A 20,976-nucleotide genomic window follows, 5' to 3' on the forward strand; every position below is an offset into this window, starting at 1 on the left:
TACGCTCGGATTTGAATGGGACCAATTTTAGTTTCTTCATCAGAAAAATAAGCGGACCCGTATTTTTGAATTTTCGATAATGCGTGAATTTAAGCCCGTGGCGGGTACATATTTCAAATTTTGTTTCAGCCAAAACACCCGTTATTAAAATGGCTGTAACTTTTTGAATTTTGGCGCGAATTAAAAAACTAAAAACATGTTTGCTTAGAATTACGTCCTCTAAAATATAAAACTTCGAAATTTCAAAAAATTTTGAAATTTCGGATTTTTTTCGGGATATTGCAGATTTTAAAATTCGAAAACCAGCTAAAAATTCGAAATTTCACAAAATTTTGAAAATTGGTTTTTATATTTTAGAGGACGTAATTCTAAGCAAACTTTGTTTTTAGTTTTTTGAATTCGCGCCAGAATTCAAAAAGTTGCAGCCATTTTAATAACGGGTGTTTTGGCTGAAACAAAATTTGAAATGCCCGCCACGGGCTTAAATTCACGCATTATCGAAAATTCAAAAATACGGGTCCGCTTATTTTTCTGATGAAGGAACTAAAATTGGTCCCATTCAAATCCGAGCGTACCACTTCACGGCTCCGCATTGTAAGTGGTTTCCCGGTCGGCAACTTGACCACAATTGACATTATAACTAAGAAATCTGTATGATTCCTCAGTATTTGAGATAAATTGAATAATTAATTTACTAAAAAACGCCCTATCTCTTCCTTTTGAATTGAATTGAATTGAATTGAAGCATTTATTATACTCAATTACTAAAACTAGCGATTACAAGATTCAGGATTTACAAGCATACGCTTCGCACCTGTATGAATCAAATAAAACAACTAGTAATATTTTCTCGAGTTTACAAAATACATTAATAAGATTAACTTACGTACTAATTAACTAACTAAATTAATTAACCAAGTAATAACGTATATTATTAAACAACCCTTCAACGATTTGCTCCATCAATCAACCTCTGAATTTCTTCTAACTTAAACCCATAAATAGTTTTAGACTCTTTAAATTCTTTGTTTACTTCACTTATGATAACATTAATGGTGGAATTTTGATACATCGTATTTTTTATACAAGGTTGATAAAATAAATCCTTAGCACTTCGAAGTGATTGCGATCTCGTATTAATGTTGCTAAATCCAGGTAAAAAGTGTCTATATCTGCCGATCAATAGCCTAAAACCAAATTTCTGCAACGCAGTACTCCTCCTTACAGCCAGCGACTCAATTTTATACAAATTTAAGACTTCCTCATAATTTTCCCTGTCTACCTTTTTTCTAAGTATGATTGAGAGAGCTCTTTTTTGAACTCTCTCAAGTTTTTGAGCTAACTTATCACTTATACCCGGACCCCAAACTACTGAGCAATATTCCAAATTAGACCTTATATAAACGCAGTACGCACGTACTAGTTCTTCGGCGGCAAAACCAGCCAAAAACAATTTCCTTACTTGAAACAATTTGGAATTAGCTTTTCCTACAATACTATTAATATGTAAATCCCACTTAAAACTGCTGCACCCCCAGCACCATCATTTGGTTGACCACAGGGACATTAATATCATTGATATGAAACGAATTAATAGAATATTTTACCTTTCTCCCACCAAGATTAATTACCATAATTTCACACTTTTTAGGGTTCGGTCGAATCTTAACCTCAACACAGTTTTCATTCAAACAATTTAAAGCAGCTTGCATCCTGGGGCGATTGTTCAATACGCGTTCTAAAAGAGTAATATCATCTACGAAACTAGCAACACAGAAATTTTCATTGTTAGTACAAAAGTCCTGCATTTTTTTCCAGTACATGATTAATTAGAAGTAAAAATAACAATGGAGCTAATTTTGTTCCAGCAGCCGTTCCGCAAGACAGCGACTCTGTATCAGACAGAACCTGACCATTCTTAACAATTTGTTTCCGCATCCTCAAAAAGGAAACAATCCACAGAACATCCAATTCATTTACGCCAAAATTATTAATCAATATACTTGCCAAAACTCTGTGACAGCTTAATTTGATCAATTCTGTGTGACTGGAAAAATTGAAGGCAACTTAGTTCGGATTTCAATGAAACTTTGTGGGAATATGTGGTAATAAAGTACTCATAAAATAATAAAATTTCACGACCCAGGACAAACGCATTAAAAAATGGGAGCATTTTCAAATATTATCTCTTACTTTTGAGACAAAGTGTGTGTACATGTGTATGTATTTGCTAAAACAGATATACATTTGTTCCTACGGACAGCAACGAGTTAATTTGGGGTTGAATAAGTCCGTACTGACATTTACATACATACTTACAAATATGTGTACAAGCACAATGTTAATGCTCTATTTACATATAATTCTAAATCAAGTAAAATAAATAAATTTGCATATTTGTTTAAAAAATCTGGCAACTGCGATAATACTTTTATCTAATAAAGTGAAATATGAAATTGGCGACATTCTGCCTCGATGTCTATATGTTGGCAAAGTAAATACTTTTTTTTAAATTTGGAATATTATGTGTTATACATTTCTAGCCTAAAATTTCAGTATTGAACACTCTTAAGCATATGATCTCATTCATACACAAACAGTGTACTCCCAAGCAAAAAAGCACAGCATTTTGCTTTTTGCTGTTTTGGTGAAAACAGCAGCTTTTTTGCTTATACAAAATTCTTGCTTTTTTGTATATGTATTGCTATTTTCAATTTTTGTTGAGTTTTCGTTATCGATGGAAATTCGTCAATAATTGGTTACGTACATATATATGTATGCATGTAAGGTTACGTATAAACAAATATAAATATGTATGTATGTATGGCTTAAGTTTGAAACTCATGATTGGCTTGGGAAATATGCGAAATTGTTTTTGCAAATGGAATTTTAAATAAATAAAAAAACCATTAAATTGGAAAGATAGTTTGTTATGATTTTACTTAAAGGGAAAGCACGATATCTCATACACGTACATACACAGTTTGTCCTTGCTTTTATGTACACACAGGCATACAATGCCTACATACTGTAGGCATGCGTTCGTGTAGTTAAATTTCAGATTTCTATATCGTTATATAGAAATCTGAAATTTAACTTTGCATTGTACACAGTTCATTCCGTGGAAGGAACTCGCATGTTATAGATGAACTTCGACCCGCAAGTCCATTTACACCCTTTTACAATGAAATATTTACATATGTATGGATACTTCTGAATTCGGACTTCTGTACACCTCATGAAACAGTAAGGGTGATAGAATCATCAAACTATTATTACTTGATGGAGAGGCCGGAATTCATTGCCAGTATTTAAAATAAAACTCGTAGGTAGGTATCTATGTAGATAATAATTATATAGTTAACAAAAATATTTTGTGACGTACCCCAGTATGTTTTTTACAATATATTTAGCGATACGATATTTAGGATTTGTCATGGATACTACATATTAAATGGCAGGAATAAATTTCGCCCTTGATATCAGTACATATTCGAGATAAACATGTTTTGTATGAGCTTGCCAACCAATCGATCACTCCCAGCTTTACCCAATTTAGGAGAGGAATCAATTATTGGAACATTTTTATTTATTCAAATAACACTGAGCAAGAAGGAAAATAACTTTATTTCCATCAATTTTAAATAGGCCCGGACAAAACAAGAATCTCAAAAGTTATGGCGATTTGAAAAGTAAAAACACGCAAATTTGGCGAATTTAGTGCCACACCACGGCGCCAAATATGAATTTTACACGGAAATAAGAATTGATCTCTCTAAGGGACCTAAGTAGATTCTAAAAAACATAGTGGGATAGCTAGGTCCAGACGACTGGTCGCGAGTATACCTAGTAAGATAAGTGAAATACTGAAATAGGTTGTACCTTATGCTCACGTAGTTTAGGGATCGATATTTCTCATATGAAATTAATTATTAAAACTGGTTTAGATATTAAAATTTCTGTAAAAGACAGGATTGCTTTCATTTCATCGATTTTAAAGTGGACTACGAGATAAATAATATCTATATTAGACCTCGAAACCTTAATTGGCTAGACAGACAAGAAAATACTTCCAACCATAAAACTACAAATGGAATGCAAAATCCAGCTAAAGTCAAGTCCAGGCTGCAAGGATAAGAACCTCGTTAAGAGACTTTTTAATTTGTGGTGACGTTCATGTGCCAACGCGTAGTAAAATTCAGCTATAAATACATACATATTTTCACCTACTTAATTTTAAAACAGTTACCTTAGCCAATGTGCATACGTTTACGGGACAGAGATTTGTATTTCTACCCAATATCAAAGAATATTTTGAAAATAGTACCCAAAACCAAAACACAAGCCTGATAAGTATGTTTAAGGTTAAGACAAAACCTAGCTTCCCGTTATATCGGGCACGTTAGAGAATTTAGTCTAATAAATTAATGCTAAATTGCCAAATATAAATGTCTGACTTTGACACGGGGCTAAGTTCATTATTAGAGACTTATAGTTGACTTGGGATTATCTTTCGTAAATTTTAAACGATTTATAATTATCTCGAAACTAATTAATAATTTATTTCATTAGACTCGCAAATATATAAATTGTAATATAATTTATCATTCAGTCAACGACAAGCCTGTATGTACATATTCTACATACATAAGTTCGGTCCAACAATATTCACGTGTTAGGGACACTTTTACCTAGCCCATAAGTCGTGTTTATTTACAAAAACACATGTTTACATAGTTTATAAATATAGTTGCCCTCATTTAAAATAAATTGACACACCAACTGATCACAACAGTTAGCAGCCCTTTGTCACAGAGCAAAAGGAAATACCATTATGTCACGCGGGACTGTGTCCTTACCCAAGTGGCTACACCCACCCACCTCAAACATCTCACTTATTGTAATAGTTTCCAAAATGCTATTCGTCCTCCACCAGTTTCCATTCACAATGAAGGAAAGAAAATTTGTTATTACAAATACTAAAAAATATCACCATGTGGCCCCTCAAGTAGTCACCTTATTCCACTTGGCGGTAGTTGTTAAATGGATTATTGAACAGTGGTTGCATCCAACAAATCCGGCAGCAGCAGTTTGGCAATTTGTCCACATTTACTACTGCATTACCCTGTTTGTCGCCGGGATTCTGTTTCATGCCCAGTTTGCAATTCTTAAGGAGGAAACGGTACAACTGTTGAATTCTGGACTTCAGGTTGAGTACGGTTTCAATTCGGGAGGTGGGTGAGACTTGAATAAAAAATAAAAAATCCTTCAATATTTACATTGGTCCAATGTTAATTCCCGTTGCGGTATTAGACAGGTTGAGCAAGCGTCAAATATTGTGATTGTACTGTAAATTTGATTGTAGAAGTACAGGATTTCCTATCTCTACAATCAAAATTACAGTCACAATCACAAAATTTGACGCTTGCTCAACCTCCCTATTAACTGCTAGCTTACAAATTTATGCCTTTATTTTTAATTGCAGGAGAGCACACCATGAAAATTTATTATGCCTGTTACACCATCATATGCATGGCTGCAATAGCTCTCGTAACGATATTTTCGTTCGCATTTGCCATAATTCGACCCTGCATGCCACCCGTGGTAACAAGTGCAATTTATCTTGAATGCCAATCGTGGGATGATGATGGAGAAACGGGATTCCTGTTTAGGATTTTGGCAGCCATTGTGCCAATCTATCTTTCCGCTCTTCTCGCAAATGTGGTGGTTTTTACCATAACGGTAGCCCTTATGTATCCTACATTGGTGAAGCTTATAATCCTCAAGTCGATGGACAGGTTGCAAAAAGACAATCATTGCAAATACGCAAAGACTTACAAAAACTTACTTAACTTACTTACTAGACTTACAAAAAGACATAGTCTCCCCGTATGAGTTTGAACTTGTAAGAAGACTTTTGCGAGTGGTACGTACATACCCAGGAAATATTTGGTCAAGATAAATATGCTTTCTTGTTAAAGTAGTTTGTTCATCCCCCCATATTTTCCACAATGATTGTAAGGTATGAATTATTTACATGCATTTATTTATTTATTAAAACTTGTTGAAAAAGCTCGATTAATTTTATGTCTTTCATCAATTTTAAAGTTTGCCAATAGAAAACAATAATGTGTTTAGGAGACCCTAATTTTCTAGATGTTTACAATCAGAATGCAAGTTTGAGGCAGATTAAAGCCTCCGTTGTCGCGATGTAAAATTTTGTAGTCAAAAGTGACGCAAGCAGATACTCCCTGTAGCCGATGTGTCTACCGAATTAAAGGGTGTTAATAAAGTCCGATCCCATGCATTTTTTGGAGCGTGGTTGTTACAAATTCAGCTGGAACTTTTGAACCAGTGAAGTTATTTATTTCAAATTTTTACCATGGGAGGAACAACTAAACGTCTAAGTCATGAGCATCTTAGAGTTGAGATACAAACATTGCATCAGCAGGGGCTTAAACCTACAGAAATTGTGCAAAAATTGGGCTGCAGCCGCAGAACTGTTTGGAAATGGAAGAATAAAAATTTTGTCCACGACAAAAAGCGACCAGGGCGACCCAGAAAGGTGTCACCTACCACAAAAAGAATGATTAAAAACAGACTTTGCAAGAAAACCGGTAGTTCATTACGTAATTGAGCAAGGGAGTTAAATGACTCAAAACGCTATAAAGAGAAGAAGAAGCAAATTAACTGTGTGACCGTGCAAAAATTTGTGAAAACTACGAAGTGGGGTCACACAGCTTACAAACTAACCAAAAAAACCTCTCATGTCACAAAAATATATCGATGACCGTCTGAAATTTGAAGAACTCCTTCAGAAAAGTGCCCATTTGAGTGAAAAAAGACTTGGTGAAGAATTGCACAGTCACATCCTTTGGACTGACGAATCTATTATTGAACTATATCCAAAATTGAACCAACAAAATGTTCGTTACAGGACAGAAAACAAATCGGATGTACCATCAAGAGCGATCCCAAAATTCGGGCTTAAAGTTATGGTAGCGGGTGGATTTTGTGCACGTTGCGTGACCCCTCTACATATCATACCAAAAGGCCAATCAGTCAATGCAAAGCATTATATGGAAAAAATATTACCTATCTATTTCGATAGCATGGGGAACAAGGAAATATTTCCGAATGAAAGAAAAATAGTTTTCATGCAGGATGGTGCTATAGCCCATACAGCAAAAGCGAGTTTGAGTCTCATCAAGACGCAAGTTTCAACGGTCTGGAGCAAGGGGGTGTGAAGAACCAGTGGTCCATACTTAAGGAAAATGTATACAAAGAGCCACAACCCCGGACGAGGGAAGAGCTAGTAAAAAAAAGTTCAAGATGTATGGAATTCGATTTCCAGAGGCACATTGGAAAAATTAGCACAGAGCCTTAAACAAAGAGTTGAGGGCATGGTTAAAGTAAATGGTAACAAGACCAAATACTAAGGTAAATATGTCGAACATTTTTTGTAAGTATCACGGGTAGTTTTTTTTATACTAGCCTTCACTTTTTTACAGGAAAAATGGGATCGGACTTTATTAACACCCTGTAGAATTCTACCGATTTGCCATTAATTCAGCGCGTATTTGAATTAAATTCAAGTATACAATTATAAATACATAACAGTTATTACATACATGAATTGGCAACTGTTAGTGCAAAGTAAAGTAAAGTATCATTATGATCCGATCTGTACGCACCTGGGTAAACCGAGTGTGTTTCCCCTCATCAAATATACCATTTATATTAATCGTTTCAAAGATTATATTTGCCTCCCAACAGTTGCCCTTCGTTGTAAAGCGACACAGGTTTATGATTACGAGGATCAGAAAATATCACACCATATGTTTCATCGTAGTTTCCGTACTACATATGACGGTGGCCCTCAAGTGGTTTATGAAACAATGGTTATATCCATCTTCAGAACCAGTTTGGGAATTTGTCTACATCTACTATTGTATCACCCTGTTCGTTGCCGGTATACTGTTCACAACCCAGTTTACCCTGCTTAAGAACGAGACCGTGATCCTGCTTAATTCCGGGGTTCAGATCGAACACAGTTTCAACTTGAGAGGTAGGTTAGTTCGTAACGGTTTAAAAATATTTAAGCAGTTTGGTCATATACGTAGGTTGATCAAAAAGAAATGAGCCATATAAATTTATCTATATCTCAAAAATGAAAACATGTACAAATCTCTATTTTTCAACATAGTCACCCTGTCTAATAATGCACTTGTTTCACTGCTTAGGAAGATCAGATATTCCTTGGTTGTAGAATTCTGGGGGCTGAAGTGAAAACCATTGATTTGTTGATTTCTCGAGTTGAGTATACGAAGTGAAAGCCCTTTTTCTTAGGAATTTCTTACGATGAGGAAATAAGTGGTAGTCTGATGGAACTAGGTCAAGACTGTAAGCCGGATGTGAAAGTTGGATGAATCCAAGTTCATTAATAGCTGATTCGGAGAGTCGGGAAGTGTGACTGGGCGCATTGTCGTGAAAAACGTACACTCCATCATCCCACATCTCGGGACGTTTCCCCTGGAGCACATCAGCCAATTTCTTTAAAACTTTGGCATATTCAGCACCAGTCATTGTAGTTCCTTTCCGATAGAAAGCCACAAGCAGCACACTAACCCTATCCCAGAACACAACGGCCATAACCTTCTTAGCCGACACCTTTTTAATTGCCTTTAAAGGGGGCCGCGATCCAGACGGTAGCTATTGTGCACTTTCCATTTTTGTCATAGGTTCAAAGTAGTGAATATAAGTTTCGCTTCCTGTAACTACTTGACCTTGAAAAAAATCAGGGTCCAAATTATTAAGATAGAGGTTCTCTACACAAGCACTTTTCCTACTCGCCTTTTGAGCACTAGTTAGGATTTTAGGAAGCCATCTCGCTCACATCAACACCCAACCCAATGTTGAAGTTATGATATTATATACGGTCCCGTAGACCAACTTCTCTTACAGTTTGACGTCTATCTCGTTCAATCACTGCGCGAACTTTGGCAATATTTCGGTCAGAAACACCAGTTTTGGGTCTTCGTGACTTCTGTTTATCTCTCAGAGATGTTTCGCCCCCACTAAACCTTTGAACCCACCGTTTCACACTAAATAGGTGTGGTGTCTGTTTTCCATATGACTTTTTTAAGTCACGATGAATATCGGGTCCAGCTCGCCCAAGACCCCAGAGGTATTTAATAACAGACCTCCACTCAAATTTATGAGCTGACATTTTGAGGCAAAGTCTGGAGTGAGAATGTGATCCGAGCTAAGAATCTATCACAATTTCTCAGGTTATTTATCAGGTATGCAATGCATAGAATTTCCGGTCTATTTATCAAAAGCCGGATGAGATAAAATTATCAAGACATGGCTCATTTCTTTTTGATCAACCTACGTTTATTTTGACCGGCGATGCATCTTTTTGTTATAATCAAGACTCTGATCTGTGCAGAAAATGATTCCTTATGTATTTAAGGTACGGGACAGCCCAGCGTGAAAATTTTTTATGTGTGCTACACAGCCATTTGCATGGCGGGAATATTTCAAATGACGTTCTTTATATTCATATTTGGCTTGATGAGACCCTGTATGCCGCCCGTGGTGACGAGTTCGGTCCTCCTTGACTGTACGGGTTGGGACGATGAGGCGGGAACCGGATTCCTTTTCAGGATTTGGGGAGCGATCTTGGTATCTTATCATTCAGCCCTACTTGCCATCACAGTTCTATTTGCTGTTAATGTAGTCCTAATGTATCCTACGTATGTGAAGCTACTAATTCTGAGGGGAATGAAGAGGTTGGAAATTCATTAGTAAATTCGAATTGTATAATCAAATAAAATTTCACATTCATTCCGAGCAGGGCAAGGCGAAGTACACCTTCCTACCTGGGCACGTTTCGGACTCTGCAAATACTATCGGCCATGCATAATTCCGTGTTGCGACCACCCCTCATGGCTTGTCTAGTCGGGGGCGTATCCATGTTTGTAAGCTTTTCATTGTACATTATAATTTCTTCGACGTCTGAGGTTCCTTTCACGATTTTTGTATTGTTTTCCGCCGTAGCGCTTAACATGTCGGTCATAATCGTGTGGCCTTTTAAACTGATGGGTGTCCCGTTCGTTAAGTCGGTCGAGTTACTTAAGTCCCTGCAACGGATGAATGGGTTGGGATGGGTGAAGCGGTTTGTGAGGTCTTGCCCTCCATCGAAATTGAGTTTGGGAGATGGAGGATTTTTTGATAAAGCCACATCTCTTGTAATCTTGAGGAAAAGTATTGACTTGTTGATCACATTTCTCTTAATGTGAGGAAAGTAAGGTGTGTTATTTAAGGTTGACGGAATAATTCTGTAACGTCTTGTAATTGATATATATATATACTGTGTCCCAAATTATCTCCCCTTCACTCTCGAGCGCGCTTTTCATCCACTTTTTCGCTGATATCAATTCTGTGTATTTTGTTTTTCTTAGATATTTTTTGACACAATGACCTAAAGGTCAGTCAATCTCGTGAACACACACGTATGTATGTATTGGTGGGGTGACGATCCTGCCATTGTTGGACAGGACCGTCAGCTGCGAAAGCACTAAAGGCTTATTACAGTCTCCCCGTATACACCGCTTTACTGTGCTAAATCCTGACTCTCACGATTTACAGATCTAACTTGACCTACAAACCGCCCTGATCTGATTATGAATTGATTTAGATCGGGCAGAGACATAGTTCTGACCTTAGGGCACAGTACTTGTCGCAGGACCCAAGAAAATGAAATACAGTCTCAGGGCCACGGCCGCATAGAACGCACACGAGTGAGGATACAAACATTATCACAAGAATGATATACTGTCGAGGGGAGATACATTTGGGACACGGTGTATATAGATAATATGTTTCCCTCAACATGGAAAATAAAAATTTTACAAAATTGTTGCACAATTGAGTTTTAAATATGATGCTTACATGTCTAAATCATATTAAAATTGCTTGTAAATATCTAAATAAATTTGTGAAATTCAGTATGTTGAGGTTAGCTTGTGTACCAAATTGTGGTCGAATGATTGAGACGTGTTGTATAAAACCATTCGAGCAAATATTTATGCACGGCTCTAAGGGTACTGTATTTTAAGATCATGGAGTAATTCAAAATCTGCATGCATAAATATACATATCTAATGAATGCCATACTCACGTATGTACCAATATACCTGCATATTTATGATTACGATATAAGGGGTGTAAACTTAATGGCGCCCCATTTTTCCTGTAAATATTTCTAAGTGTTAAACCAGAAAACAGGAATAGCTGAGGACCTAATTTTTTTACCAGATATAACCCACTGTTTGACCTTTCAAAAAATTACTTTAATCATGACCTCAACTGTTTAAGTTATACTTTGTTCTAATCCTAAGTTTTTCAATGTAAAAATTTGCATTAAATTCAAGTTTTCTGGAATAATTGTGAGTAACTAATTCTTATCATTCAACTTTTTTCTTCGTACATTTTTTCCATAAATATAGGTCACAAATTGTCCACAGAACACCAGTGTAGATTTTTACGAGGTCATTGGCTCTCGTTCAACATCGTGGAAACTATGTCCCCTATTAGCTTGATAGCATATTTTTCAATGTGAGCTGTGGCACCAACTGGAATGAGAATAATTTTTCTGTCCGTCGTCATTAATTCCTTGTTCCTTGGGCTATCACAATATACAGCTACAAATTTATCCATATTGTTGTGCTCAAATATAGTTCTTTCCCTCTAATAGGAAGAGTTGTTAAACCAAGAGCCAAAACCTCTACCTACCAAAACTTCCAATGCAAATTTCGGGACACTCATTGTTGATAGGTCCCATTTCTTTTGCTGTTCTGAATGCACCAGTTTGTAGCAGTAAACCTGTGTTCAACTACTATTAATACTGACTAGAGATAAGGATATGGCGATTCAATTTGGTACGTTACAAAGCATTTTTTCGAAGAGTTTCTGCCAATATTATCCCGTTGTCAATATTTGCCTTTAATGGTCGTATTGTTTAATTAGTTTCTAAGTTTGGCTAGCCAATACTTCAGTCTTGATGAATCTTTGCACTAAAATTGGATGTTTCTATTAAATATTGAGTTAAAGCATTTTAGGCTGTGCGACTTGTTTCCACATTTAGTGCTAAATTATAGCACTAAATGTTAACTTCCCTAATCTAATGTAACAAACAATATAATTGCGTACCTAATGAAGCTGAAGTTTATTCATTATTTTTATGATGGATAGTACCATTCTGGGTTATGCAAGCCATTTCTTATTCTGGACAAAATTTTTCTTCCTACGTTTCCACGTAATTTTAGTTTCACTTGTAAAATTTGCGGCAATTATTTTCAATTTAACTTCCTTGTTATGGAGCTTTGTTGTTGGTCAAGTTATGGTAAATATTTCCTCGAAAAATATTCGCTTGTTCATAAGTTACAGCAAAATTTGTGTTAGGTTCGCACGGGAAAAACGATGGGGCACAATTAAGTTTGCACCCTTTATTATTTCACATACACAACTAATAATTGTTTATCAACTATTCAGGAATTCTTCGTGAGGGCCTGTGTGCAAAATACATATGTTCGATTGCACGTGCATATATACATACGTACATATATGTACATGCACATATGTACATAAGCTAAACAAATGTGTACACATGACAGAATAATTCCTTAAATCTTAACTCGTGTCTAGCAAGGATCTTTCGTCGACCTTATTTACGTATTGCGAATTAGAAAACTAAAGTAATTGCACGCTTCCATCCAAAACGTACAGGATAAATCAATATGTAATTGATTGTGCCGATTGTAAGTGTTAGTCATAAAAGCCTCGTACATAAAAAACTACAGAGAAGAAACCAATTGCCAACGCGACGCAACTCACGAAAAACAATCATATCCTTGAAATACCTAATTTGTTCGTTTTGATTCCAGGCTTCGTTGTTTACGCTACAAATTTTCTTAATATGCATGTTTATTATGCATCAATATTAAAGATATGTATGTGTCAGGCACATACAATGTGTACTACATATGTACATATGTAGGCATGCGTTCGTGTAGTTAAATTTCAGATTTCTATATCACGGAGAAGGACTCGCATCTTATAGTTGAACTTCGACCCGCAAGTCCATTTACACCATTTTACTATGAAATATTTTATGGATACTTCTGAATTCGGACTTATGTACACCTCATGAAACAGTAAGGATGATAGAATCATCAAACTATTATTACTTGATGGAGAGGCCGGAATTCATTGCCAGTATTCAAATAAAACTCATATGTAGGTATCTAGATAGTAATTATTTAGTTAACAAAAATATTTTGTGACGTACCCCAGTATGTTTTTTACAATATATTTAGTGATACAATATTTAGGATTTGTCATGGATACTATAAAGTAACAGGAATCAATTTCGCCCTTGATAGCAGTACATATTCGAGGTAAACATATTTGGTATATCTGAGCTTGCCAACCAATCACTCCCAGTTTTATCCAAGGTAGGAGAGGAATCAATTATTGAAACATTTTTATTTATTCAAATGTCAGTGAGCAAGAAGAAAAATTACTTTATTTTCATCAATTTTAAATAGACCCGGGCAAAACAAGGACACTAACTACAGATACAAAATCTTTTAATCTGTAGTAATAATAGTTCCGAGTAGCAAATGTCAAAGCTAGGCATTTTCACGACACAGCATAGTTTTGATCATGTGATAAAAAACGTATTTAAAAAATTGCTATTATTGTTGAACAATATATTCACCGTGTGTAGAAAAAACATGGCCAAAAATGGATTTGATAGGTAATCAGACGTATGTCATTTAAAAACAGTTTCTCTTCCCGTAGATTCATTTGTCCTATTTGAGTTTCAAAAATTCGTTGGAACTTTTATGAGTGAGACGTTTTACAGGCTGTAAGAATTGTATCTAACATTATTCTGGTGAGGTAATTTAGCAAGGATAGTGTGAAATTGTAGAATTCAGGTTCTGTGAGGATTTTCCATTCTTTTAGTCCAGAAATGCTTTGATAACCACATTTAAGTTGTTTTAGACTGAGGACTTCCTCAGTGTTACATCTTACACTACGGGTCAGTAGAAATTCCACGTTTTCACTCAATCCACTTTCTCGGATTGAGCCTAAATCCGTCTTGCATTTATAAATTTTAACCAATAGTGCGTAAGATTTTGATTATTTCGTGTACTACAGGTTTTTGTTGGATAAAATCACATAGCACGTGACTATGCCTTACAATTTGTCATCGATATTAACTTGGCTACGCGATGTGTCATCACCCATATCAAATATCCCCTTTGTTATTACCGTCTCTAAGATTACCCTCCTACCACGCCAGCTTCCATTCTCAATAAATGACAACAAGCTTGGTATTACAAGCTCAAAGAAATGTCAATGTGTTACATCCGCGCTAATAATCGTGCTTCATTTGGCCGTAATTCTGAAGTGGGTTCTAAACCAATGGTTACACCAGTGCAGTACACCTCCTCCAGTTTGGAAGTTCGTTTTTGCCTACTACTGCGTCACATTATTTGTCGTCGTTTTAATCTTCATTGTCCACTTAACCCTGCTAAAGCGAGAGGTCAAGCTCCTGCTGAATTGTGCACTTCTTATCGAACATGATCTCAACGTAAAGGGTATGTTAAAAATTCAATAAACTCAAAGTTTACCAAAGATTTACTATTTTTTAATACTAGGTACCCAAGCGTCAACCGAAATGTCTGTGCGTTACGAAAAGTTGATGTATCTTATAAATCTATATTATTTAAATATAAATTGAAATATCGGTCCGTTAGGAAAAGTGGAAGGAAAACGTGAATGACTCTTATTTGAGTATATGTACACTAGCAGGAAGTGTGCGTTTGAATGTATATCTGTACGAGATTATATCGGGCTTAAAATCTTACAAGACCGAACTTATGTATTTAAGTCGGGCTTATCCACTAGTATGCACACATAACCATTAATATTCGACGGATAGATAGACACAACATTTTAAAAGCTCGTTTATCTAGTTGTTTTTAAATATCCTTGTGAATTATGACCCAATTTTTTTTTAATTTCTAGGAATACCCAGCATCAACATTAATTACATTTGCTTCCTCTCTCTACTGGCAATGGGTGCCGTCACCGTACCAATAATCCCCTTCACCCTGGCATTCATTCGTCCCTGTATCCCTCCCCTGTTGACAAGTGTTATTTATCTGGAATGCAAATCGTGGGATGATGATGGCCAATCGGAACTAATTGTGAGAACGTTCGTGGCATGTTTAATGTTCTACGGTGCAGCCTCAATTTCTTCCACGGTTGCACTTACAATCGCAGTATTGCTAATATATCCCACCGTGGTTAAGTTACTACTGCTAGAAAAAATGGGCAGGTGAGGCACATATGTACTTTTCAGAAAAAAAGAACAAAAACAATTATAAAAATTGCTAAAAATTGATACAATTTTGTAGAAAATCAGAGCTTGGAAGGCAACATGTCTTCTCATATCGAATCACATACCGGAGCTTGCAGATCCTTTCGGCCAGGCACAATTCAGCTTTCAGGCAGCCCATCATGCCCGCTCTGGTGGCAGGAGTGACAGCATGTGGGAGTTTTGGGCTTTATGTGCTAATAACAACCACGCCTGATGTTCCTCTCCCAGTTATAATTCTGTTCTGGATGGTTGCCGTACAAATGGTGGCAATCATCGTAGTTCCATTTAAAATGCTTGCGAATCCGTTTGTCAGATCGGTTGGGTTACTCAAGTATCTACAATTGATGACGGGGTCGGCTTGGGCTAAGCGGTTCGTTCGTTCCTGTCCACCGTCCAAGTTTACATTGGGCGATGGGAATTTTTTCGATAGGGCGACATCTCTTGTCATTTGGAGGAAATGTGTGGATGTATTAATTACTTTTTTATTAATGTAATTTTATTAATTGATGTCAGTTACAGTACAAGTGTGATCGTATCATATAATTTACATAGATAGGCTCTGAAATATTCTTATTAAGAAAGCGAGCGTAAACGGATTCAATTCAACTGACACAGAAATATTTAAGTAAATAGGTGTATACGTAGGTATATACTCATGTATTAAAGCAAAAATGTATTCAATGTAATGTCGTCAACCTGACATATTTACGCTATGCTTTGATATATCGATAAGTGCATATGTGGACGTACATGCAAAATTATGCTGATCTATATATTTATGTATGTGCCAATTTGTTTATATTTTTATATTTTCCGAGCTACGCATACATGCATGTAGATATATTCATTTTGCAAGAACTAGGCTATATGTACATATACATACATATATTTGTGCATATTAATTATACTTCGTTAGCATTATTACACCTTATTCTTTGGATACTGCATAATATATGTATAGGCATTTAACATTAAATTAAATTATGTGTGTTGTCTAATAAATTGGAAGTTTGCACATATGTAAATATGTATGTAGGTATCTACAATTCAACCGAATTAAATACATACACTTATGAATACTAGATCCTTTTTAACATTCAATATGTTCCCTCGTAACAAGCTTTGGAATAAAGTATGATTGAACCAATAAATTCAAATTCAAATGCGTATTTAGGGACGTAATGTTTTAAATGTACATACGTTAGAAAATTTAAGAAAAGATTGGTTAAATGTTTTTTATATGTGTACTTTGTGCCAATTATTTCATTTGCAGAAATGATCAAAACTATAAATTGGTTGCTACGCAATTTAATTCCTGCATGTAAACACACAAATGGGAAAAAGTATTCGTATCAGTTGCATATATACATACACACATGTATACATTTAATAATTCCATGAACTATTTAGTATGCATTATTTAATTATTAAAGTTCATTAAGACAAACGTTAGCATGTTGATGCGATTTTAATTAAATTTTATATGATAGAAAGTTATATGTAGATAGTAAAAAATGGAGAATTTTTTTCCATTTTTTACCATAGACAAGTTTCCACAACTTAACGAAATTCCACATTTTACAATATCTCTGTGTTAATTGCTGACACACCAGATCATAAAATCATGCTCGACTTCATTTAGTATGCACAACCCATATGTAAATACATATCTGTATGTACATACACAGTTGTTAATCATACCTAATTTTTGGCGTGAAATCTATATCCTGGGCAGCGGGCGGTTGCTACACATTTAAGCGATATGAATCATACCGATACATGCAAAATATGTATGAACATCTGCATATGTACATGCATGCATGCATACATATGTACATACATACATATTGCACACACAATTTGCTACTTAAGTAAATATGTGGTTTAAGTGGAACATAAAAATAAAACACAACAGTGTCGTATAATATGGGAAATGTGTGAGTAATGAGGTATCCGATCGACTGGCAAATTCTTGTCGTTGGCTCACTCTCGGCTAAAATGATTGATGGGGAGAGAAGCTAATAGCTTTTCCCTGTTTTTTAAGGTGGGGGACGTGCAGTGAAAATGGGAAGGATTTTTTAAGCTGTATTTTCCCACGTGCTTTTTTCGGGAATTTATTAAATTCATTTTCTACACAATTTTTACAGAACGCAAAAATAGGGAGATATTTTATATGAATGGCCTCCAAGTTTTCATTTAAGCTCAGCTGCAGTTCGAAATGAGGACAAGATTGATTATTCTGTGAGCGTGGGACAAGGTGTAAAAGTGGGTTTGAGACATAAAAAGATGAGAATTGTCTTCTCCATGCTTTTGTTACTTTCTTTAAGCGGAGGAGCCATTACATAAATAACTTTGTGTGACTGCGACGCGTCAATCCATGCAAAATTTTAAAACAGGGTGCAAAATGGGAGGGAAATTTCGGGGAGATTGAGAATTTGATGGGGAACATGTTAATCACAAATTTATGTATAAAATTTTAGCGAATTTTTTGCATATGCAATTCATTTGGTATTTCGAAAGTGGAAAAACATTAAAAATCATATTCGTAAAAAAAAAACAATTTGTTGTGGAATAAACAATTTTATGCATTATGACGTACTGAAAAAAATATGTAAAAAAATGACTCCCTACTCTCTCAACATTACCCTAGAATTTAATATGTGCATGTTGTGTAAAAAAATCCCCACGATCCGCCACCCTGGTTGCACACCCGGCCAAAGAAGAAAGTATTTCGAGCAGAACAATATTATTAGAATTCAACTTCATCATCATCTCACAGTCATTTCAACTCATCCCGTCCACTCCAAAGTGTTGCCTTGTTCTAAATATTTTTCCCTGGTAAGAAAAATCAGTTTTTGAAAACAATTTTCAAAATTTTCAAAATTTTGCAATATATTTTCAGTCCTTAGAAGAAGACAAAGAAAGCCGAAAAAATGGACGCCATCAAGAAGAAAATGCAGGCCATCAAGCAGGAGAAGGACCACGCCATGGACCGCGCTGATGTCATGGAACAGACCGCGCGCGATGCTAATGTTCGCGCGGATCGGGCGCAGGATGAGGTTGATTCTTTGAAAAAGCGAATTTTGCAAGTGGAGGGTGAATTTTCGCAAGCGAAACAAACTCTGGAAACGGTAACGACGACGTTGGAAACGAAGGAGAAAACCTTGCAGGCCGCCGAAACGGAGATGGCCTCGCTTGGAAGGAAAGTGCAAGGAATTGAGGAAACTTTTGAAAAAACGGAAGAAAATTTGAAAAAGACGGAACTCTCGTTGGAAACGACGGCCCAGTTGCATGACGATTCGGAGCGGTAAGTCTGTAAAAAAAGAAAGTATGAGTTAAAGGTTTGGATGGGATTCAAAATTCTACGAGTTAAATTTTCAAATTCATATATTCGTTGATTTTTTTAATTTTGAATTATTAAGAAATCAGTTTTAAAGTTGGCAAATTAATATTTTCTCTAAGTTAATGCCACGCTTCTCATACAAAAATGTGCAAGTAGCATTTTTGGCATTCAAATGTGTGTAAAGCAGCGTTTTTTATATGCAAAAAACACGTAAAGTTGGCCACTTTGTATGCAAATTCATACATAGTTTTCGTATATAGAGATGTGGAAATTTGGAAATAAATTTCCAAAAAATAGAAACATTAAAATTGATTTAACTGTAGATTTTAAATCTTTTCCATACAAAAGACGAATACAAATTTCGTGTAAAAATTAAGATTTTATTTTTATTACTATAATTGTGTACATATAAAAAATTGCAATTTATTCTCAACAAAGTTTGTTTTAATTATTTTTTTCTACGAGTTTTTTTCCTTTTTTGGTACCAGAATGCGAAAAGTATTGGAAAATCGTGCCGTTACCGACGACGAGAGGATGAAAGATTTGGAAGCAAAAGTGAAGGAGGCGACCGGTCTGGCAGAAGAAGCAGATCGAAAATACGACGAAGTTGCCAAAAAGCTCGTCATGGTTGAGCAAGACGTAGAAATGGCGGAAGATCGTGTCTCATCTGGAGAAACGTATGAAAATTTGGCTTTACAATAATTTATTTTAAATTGAAATTTGGCATTAAATTGCTAAATTGAAAATCGGCCACCTTAATTTCTTTTAGTAAAGAAATTGTATGCAAATTGCCTTTAATAACAGGCAGAAATACGTATCAAAGATTCTAAATATGGGAATTCTTATTGTGAAAATTAATTTGTAAAATAGCGAAGTTCAGTAATTTTAGAAATTATAAGTACCCAAAATTGACTTGTTGACAAACAAAAAAAATTTGCATATAAATTTAGATAATGATACATTTTCTTGTTTTCGAAATTATTTATCTGAAATTTTGAAATGAATTTTTTAGTAAAATCCTTGAGTTGGAAGAGGAGTTGAAAGTCGTGGGAAATAACTTGAAATCTCTCGAAGTTTCTGAAGAAAAGGTAAATTTCTATTGTTGAAGCACATGATTTCTAAATAATTTCAAACACTCCAAATATGTATTTTTTTTAATTTATCAGGCCAACCAACGAGAAGTTGATTACAAGAAACAGATTAAAATTTTGTCCACCAAGTTGAAAGATGTATGAAAATCAAATATTGGTTTTAATATCAAGTATTAATTAATCGTGAACAATGTTTAATTAAAATATTATCATTAACTGCACAATTTGTTTTATTAGACTCTCCAAATGATACCTAATTTCAATTGAGCTTCATTTTTAGCTGATTTCAACACAGCTAAAAATTTCCAAAAATTCAGATCATAATAACTATTTCATTCTATAAAAATTTACTTTTAGAATCTTGAAATCAACGATGTGATTTTTTTTGGGAACAAATTTATTCAAATTTGACAAATAATTTTTGGTAATTTGTAAACCTTTCTACACCTTCTAGTCCGAAGCTCGAGCCCAGTTTGCAGAAAATACGGTGCAAAGATTGCAAAAAGAAGTGGACCGTGTGGAAGGTAGGTATCTAAAAAAATTTGCTTGGATTTTCAAATTATGCAGATTTTTATCAATAATTTGAATGTTACTTTTCATCAAAAAAATTATCAACGTATGTAAATATAACTTGATTACTTAATCATGTACAAAATTCTCTCTGTAGGCGAGCTGACGAACGAGCAGGAAAAATACAAAGGCATCATTGGCGAGTTGGACGCCACTTATTCTGAAATGACGGGCTATTAAGGGAAATTTATACGAAATTTATGCGAGTTTTGATCCGATTGTGTTTATAACAGAGGAAAGTTTTGTGCCGTGAATAAAAATGAAATTCAACTAAAAGTTTGGATAATCTGGAAAGAATACCTCCGAACTTCCCCCTTTTTCCCGCCCCTTAGAGACCATTTTAAGCCAAAATCCCCGGCCCCCTAATTTATGCAATTTTTCGAACATTTAAATGTGGTAACTTGGTGATTGGCATTTAATTAATTTAAAATGCATGCTAATTTCTCCATATAAAAATTGAATCGTTCTCTCGTACTATGCAATTTTGCTAATGAATACAAGTTATATAAGCGAAT

The 20,976-nt window shown here is 35.2% G+C and overlaps 1 protein-coding gene across 1 annotated transcript; it reads left to right on the plus strand.

Annotated features, from left to right (window-relative positions):
* The first annotated feature begins 18,169 nt into the window (after positions 1–18,169).
* LOC110849580 (tropomyosin) lies at positions 18,170–20,751 on the plus strand. Its single transcript, XM_022097013.2, has 7 exons — positions 18,170–18,295; positions 18,360–18,764; positions 19,289–19,477; positions 19,813–19,888; positions 19,967–20,029; positions 20,346–20,415; positions 20,559–20,751. Exons 2-7 carry the CDS (start codon positions 18,391–18,393, stop codon positions 20,639–20,641), a joined length of 855 nt encoding a protein of 284 aa, XP_021952705.1. The 5' UTR covers positions 18,170–18,295; positions 18,360–18,390; the 3' UTR covers positions 20,642–20,751.
* Positions 20,752–20,976: the final 225 nt, after the last annotated feature.

Source organism: Folsomia candida, unplaced genomic scaffold (assembly GCF_002217175.1).
Source record: "Folsomia candida strain VU population unplaced genomic scaffold, ASM221717v1 Fcan01_Sc005, whole genome shotgun sequence".
Lineage (NCBI taxonomy): Eukaryota > Metazoa > Arthropoda > Collembola > Entomobryomorpha > Isotomidae > Folsomia > Folsomia candida.

Coding starts and splice junctions, on each gene's coding strand:
- LOC110849580 (XM_022097013.2), top strand. CDS start 18,391: ATGGACGCCATCAAGAAGAAAATGCAGGCCATCAAGCAGGAGAAGGAC. Junction 20,030..20,345: donor TGTCCACCAAGTTGAAAGAT/GTATGAAAATCA, acceptor TACACCTTCTAG/TCCGAAGCTCGAGCCCAGTT. Junction 20,416..20,558: donor AGAAGTGGACCGTGTGGAAG/GTAGGTATCTAA, acceptor TTCTCTCTGTAG/GCGAGCTGACGAACGAGCAG.